Source organism: Lepidothrix coronata, unplaced genomic scaffold (assembly GCF_001604755.1).
Source record: "Lepidothrix coronata isolate B3197 unplaced genomic scaffold, Lepidothrix_coronata-1.0 Scaffold5, whole genome shotgun sequence".
In the NCBI taxonomy this organism is placed as follows: Eukaryota; Metazoa; Chordata; class Aves; order Passeriformes; family Pipridae; genus Lepidothrix; species Lepidothrix coronata.
In genome coordinates, this window is record NW_016690185.1 from 2,942,453 (window position 1) to 2,948,452 (window position 6,000).

The 6,000-nt window shown below is 41.9% G+C and overlaps 1 protein-coding gene across 2 annotated transcripts in view; it reads right to left on the reverse strand.

Moving 5' to 3' along the window:
• LAMA4 (laminin subunit alpha 4) overlaps positions 1-5,776 on the reverse strand; it is a 101,549-nt gene extending 95,773 nt beyond the window's left edge. For both annotated transcript variants that reach the window (XM_017829548.1, XM_017829537.1), the window contains exon 1: positions 5,114-5,776. In XM_017829548.1, the coding sequence (XP_017685037.1) occupies positions 5,114-5,314 (201 nt within the window). In that variant the 5' untranslated portion in view covers positions 5,315-5,776. The remainder of the gene's footprint in view (positions 1-5,113) is intronic.
• Between the last annotated feature and the right edge of the window lie 224 nt (positions 5,777-6,000).

Sequence of the window (6,000 nt, forward strand, 5' to 3'; positions counted from 1 at the left end):
TTAAAAGAATATAAAGGTTTCTGTCAAGCTAAAAACCTTTTTGGCTCACACCTCAGGATTAGGCCTTCTGCTACTTTTTGTAGTACTAGTTTGTTTTGAACAGACTAATGCCACAAGAAAGGATCAAATTGTGGTTTCTCTCAACAGTTTGCAAGATTTTCTGTTCCAACCTTTATGGGGGAAAGGGGTAAAGATGATCTGGTGATAGTTTGAGTCTTAGAGTCTTTGTTAACAAGTGGCTGTGACTGCTCTCTTTTCAGATATTTAAGTGAGCCATTTTAGAGAGGCAAGTTCGTCACTTGCCCCCTGCTGATTAATGCTTATCATTTAGAGAACCAGAAAGAAAGCACCTCAAATACTGTTTCTTGCTTTTGATCAGCAGCTACTGGTAGGAGTCAAATGGGAAAAAATGATTGTCAAACATGTCATTTTAATGTGCAAGCTCCATTAGATAACTTTTGCTTCTTACTTTCTTTTATAGTAAATGGCTAATTTTGAGTTGACTGTGATAATTGTTTTCTTTTAAAGGACTTTTGCCTCTCTGTCTTTCCCCTGAACCAAAACCACTGATGCTGGAAACAGTTTCCTCTTCCATCCATCCAACAATATCATGCCTTCCTTCACTCTGGGAATTGGCTTCCTGCCCTATCCCAACTACTTAATTTTTTTCTTTACTCTTAAATCTCTTGATTATCTCATTCTTGCTCTAATTTTTTTCTCTTCTTTTTTCTTCTTCCTGCTTTGGTTTGCTTCCTTTCCCACTATTTGCTTCCCTTCTTTCCATAGAGGACATTTGAGATTATCTTTTTTCAATTTGGCAAGTGTCTCCACAGAATGTCTGTGTTCCCTTTCCCTAATCCTTCCCACGCTCATCTCCTGTACTGGTCTCTGAACTGTAGTAATCATTTACATCAGAATGAAATGAGTATTTCACTGGATGCCACCTTACATTCATTTTACATTAAAAAAGTAACTGCACAGTGTGAATCACAGGGAATCATTTGCCATACTCTCCAGTATTTGAAGTCTTGTACTGTTGTTTATTCTCACCTTAGACTCTGTAAGGAACTGTCTTCCTACTGGGGAACAAAATCTACACCTACAGAGTAAAACCCATTGTGTCAATGGAATTTATAAATGCAAATATTGACAGTGGCAGGCTTCAGACCCAAATGGTAATGTAGGATCTGCCTCTTACTTTAGAGGCATGTTTTTGATAGTGGGATATAACTGTTCTCACAAGTTACTTCTGGCTTTCAGTTTTACCCCCGTGCCTTACCAAAACGGGAAGTGTCTTACCATCCCCTTTCCTTCTACTGTGTCCAATCTAGTGAGTGAATGCTGAAACAAACATCTCTGATGTTTGCCACTTGCTTGTTTGCTTTCATTTGATATGTGCAGTTTTAAATGCTATGCTTCCATCTCTGATGAATCTTCCTTGTAAAATATTTTAATCTATCCTTATTTGGAAAAATTTATCTTTGACTTCATGCCAACAACTGCTTTTGTGTTGCAATGATGAGCTGGATTTGGTACTCCGTACCCACTCTTTTTCTCACTGTCTCCCCACAGACATAAGAATTTGCCACTGTAACATGTTCCCAGCCTCTTCTTATTGTCTTTGTTAGCCAAGGAACTTAGTTTTCCTAAATACCACAGAAGCAACTGAGTACTTGAGACTGCTTTTCATATTATCTGCCCCTTGATAGACAAACCAACACAAATTAATAACATCTCCAGTGCTAAATTACTTTTGAAATTAAAATTTGTAACTAACTTGTAGTCTCAACCTGGTCACCTTCAGTTTCCAGTTGTTGCATATGCTGAGACCTTCATTTGTTAGACTATTGAGCCTATTATTAATTTTTTTTTTGCCTATGTATGTTCTTACACAATAAGTTCAATTTTTTTTCTTAACCTCCCTCTGAGCTAGGCAAATTGGATTGCAGAGTCTCTCAGATATCTTCCAATTCCTAACACTGTCATCCTTCTCATGATACTTTTCTGAATAATTTTCATCAATTTTTAAGCATTTTCATTGAAACAAGAGGCAGAGTGGTAGATATTTTGTGGTGGTCACTAACAGTGCTCCTTAGGTAGGTTACACAACATTTTATTGTGTAGAATCTAGTCCAGTTAATTTAAACATCTACACTTTATGCCCTGGAATTTTAGCTGATTAATAAAGCTGTCCTGAAGCAAGCATCCAACAAAGTCCTTACGGAAGAAAAGGCTCCTTTGAGGGTCTCCTGGGAAGACCACTAGGAATTAGAGGCTCAAAAAACCTAGTATCTCCACTACTGTATGGGAAATTTGGGTTTATACTTGAAGACAGTCCATGATTCTCATTGAAACATCTAGGAACAGTTTATGTGCCTGATTTGGTTAGGTGTACTGGATTGCATAATTATTAAGAACCAAGGCACCAAGGTAGTAGATGTTGCCTGAAGTCCAGATCAAACCTATGGTCCACTCTATGCACAGGTACAGCATAACAACATAGCCTTGAAAATGTAGTTAGTTCTCTTCTCTCTGCTTTTAAGAGGTTTTCATTCAAATCCAAGAAAAAAAAAAAAACATGAAAAGGAAAGGCTCCACATCAATATTAATTCTGATTTTTTAAACCACTTCTCCCAGTTCCTCTCAGTTTAGGGTTGCCAAACATGGGAAAGGAAGAGGAGTGGAAAGCTGAGAAATATTCACTATTATGTATTTACAATAATTGGAATCTCCTGTTCTTCTATAGGTTCCTAAGATCAAACTCTTAGTGGGATTTCAGCTTAGAAACTGCCACTGATGTGTTTCATGTTGCAGCTGAATTATACCACAGACCACAATGAAGCCCCATCCATTGTAGCTCTGCCTTATGAAACTGCCCCCTTTGTATAATTTGGCACTATTTGATGTGACTAACCGCCTCTGTCTGCCCGGGAGAGCTGTAGGCCTGAGTCAATATTTAGACGAAGGAGCTGAATCAAACCATGCCGTGTAAGGGAGTTTACTCTGCGGTTCACTGTTAGCTGTGGGTTAAGAACTCAGGCTTCGAAAGAGGCTAATTCAAACCTACTGGGAAAAACCCTGTTCCCAAGGCTGAGGGAGGGGAGGTGACCTGTGGGAGAGAGAAGCTCCCTGAGGACCAAAAGAAATGTTCCTTCCTTGGGTGAGAGACAACCAGACCATCACTCTCTGGCCCCTACATCCAGGCTTAGACCCTGTTCCCCAGATCCTATTACCAACCACATGCATGGATCAATGGATAAGAACGTTCTCACTGTTACAGAGCTATCAATCCTATCCCAAAAGAGCATACTACTGGGCAGCCTTGGAAATTGCCATGGGGGTGGGTCCTGAAATCTTCAGCTACCAAAGGGTCCTGAAATCCTTGCTCCTTTCTCATGAAAACACAGCATCCTGCAGGCAAGAGCCTTGACATGACTGTATCAGGCACAGTCATCCAGTTGTAACATGGGATCCAGAGTCTAAATGCTGCCATTGCAGGGGCTGAAGCAAACTGCCAGGGCAAACACCAGTTATCGAGTCTATTAGGCTGGACTGAACAAACAAAACTTTGGGGAGGATTGAAATGTTTGAAGGAGACTAAAGTATCATTCCCCTGCAGTGTCCAGTATATCTCATTGCACTTTCCCAAGGTTAAGTCCAATATATTTAAGTGAAGCAATGTGAATAGTGTCTTTGGTAAAACCATACTACACAATCATATCAAGAAAGACTAACAACCACTTATGCCCCTTATCCTGTGAAAAGCAGCTATAAAGCCCATCCAGCTCTTGAATCAGGCTGATTGGGACTTTCCATGTTGTAAGCAACAGGTGGCAATGCAGCTTCCCAGGGCTGATCTCAGGCCAGAGGGAAGATCTGAGCATCTCACGTCGTGGAGCATGTCCAAGAACTGGGTTGGCTCCTTGTGCTGAGCAAAGCAGGGTTTAACCTCCACTTTTCTCACACAGGTCATGTTTTGTGTGGAGTTGCTGGCAGGGTAGGCAGGCATTTCCTGAGCACGTCCAGCTGCTTGGAGCAGGGAAATGAGTTCTGCCCAGCCCTGCAGCAATCCTGGCTATCTGAAGGGCTTAGGAACTTATTTCCATGGCTGTGAATTCTGGCAAGTGGAGTGGAGGTGGAAAATTAGCCATGTGATATCAGAGATTGTGATCTTGATATTGTCACAGTGACACAGCTGTGCTAATCTCACCTCATTTTTGGATGTTATGCTAGAAGAACTACTCTTTCCCTTCCCATGACCTTATGGAACTCAACTGGCCTCCTACTTTGAATCTTCCACGCATGACATATTACTGTGTCGTGTCCCCCATTCCACCCTCCCTCCCCCCTCAGGGCATGCTGGAGTAATTATTGTTTCCTGATGCTGTATTTTTGAGTAGTTCATTCCCGATGCAGCTAGAATGAGCAGTATCAATCAATCTCAAAACACAAGGGTTGCAGGAAAATTTTCCATCATCAAATTGCTTCTCAGATCTCTCTAATTTCATTTGTCACTAATCCCAACCTCACACTTTCTGGAAATCTCTGCAGGTGTGTTCTCTTCAGGCAGTTTCCTAGATACATTTGATTTATCATCTACTGCTTTCACCGCAAAAACAAACTTTAGATTTTGAAGGCGAATGGCATTCAGAGGCAAAACCAAACGCTTCTACAGTACAGAGTTTACCATCAAAAGACAGACTCTTTCAGGAAATTGAAGTGACTTACAATTGCAGGAATTACAACAAGGCAAGCAGAAAAGTCTTGTGACAATTAACTCTTGTAAAATAACTGTTTGGACAGGCCTATTTAGTTATGTTGGCAGGAAAGTCAGAGACAAGCTAAGCAAGCTTCACTGCAAAGTACAGAAGCTATTTGCTCACAGCAGGCAGGGCATGTGTACATTTTGAAGTCTGAACTGTATCTCTCCAGTCTCGAAATGCAACATAGACACCCCCCCTCCCTATACCCGCCTCCCCTCCCCCCCCCCAAACCCTCCTGTATCGCTTTAAGGCTCGAATGATTAAGCTAACGTTAACCAGATGGGAGCTTTGATACAGATAGATGAAAGCATAAAAGTGCAGACACTAGAGAGAGAAGGGAGTTACTGTACCTCAGCAAAAGTCACCCAACTTCCAGTAGCTACTGCCTGCTGCTGCCCTCTGATAACAGTGGCTTCTTGCGTGCTGACCGCTGAGCTACCTTCAATGTCAAACTGAAAAATGCTTCCCTCACTTGAGGCTGTGCTGGAGGACAAGCATCTCAAAAAGAATAATATAGGAGAAACGAGGGGCCAGACGGAGATCAAAGCCATTTCCTCCCCTTACATCCAGCAGTGGTCTTCTAGCGTCTCAGTAATTGTTTACCCTCTTCTGCAATCAGCCCCCCTTGGCTTAGTGATGCCTCAGTTATTTTAACTTTCTTTCAGCATTCAGTTTCCAGATGTGGCACTTCAAGGCAGTCTAACCAGACCCCGATTTAAAAGAGGGGAAAAAAAAAAGAAAAAAAAAGGAAAAGAAGGGGAAAAAAAGGAAAAAAAAAGGAAAAGAAGGGAAGAAAAACGCTTTTGCTGCCTCCCTCGTTCACTCTCCGTGCCTGTGGCTCCTCTTTTTCCCCAGAGGCTCCAGCACAATAACATACAGATGGGCAGTGCTTAAGCAGAGAGTGTCAAACAGAGATTGTATTCCAGGAAAGCACCGCTGGCTCCCCAGCCACCTTATCTCCCCCTGTCAGGATACAGACTGACGCTCCGTTCAGTGCTCTGGCTTCCTTCATATGTTCACATCATTCCCTTTTTTACCTTTCGTGTTGAGACCCTCCCACTCAAACTTTGCCGTTCAGAAAGTGAGGTCACTCTTTCCTCCCCCTCTACACTTCCCTCCTACAATTCTCTCCGACCTCTCCACACAGATCATTGACTCTCGTGACTGTTTATTTTTTAACATTTCCAGTTTATTCAGGGGAAGGCAGAAAGGTGCCAAATTTTTTAAAAAAACCTAG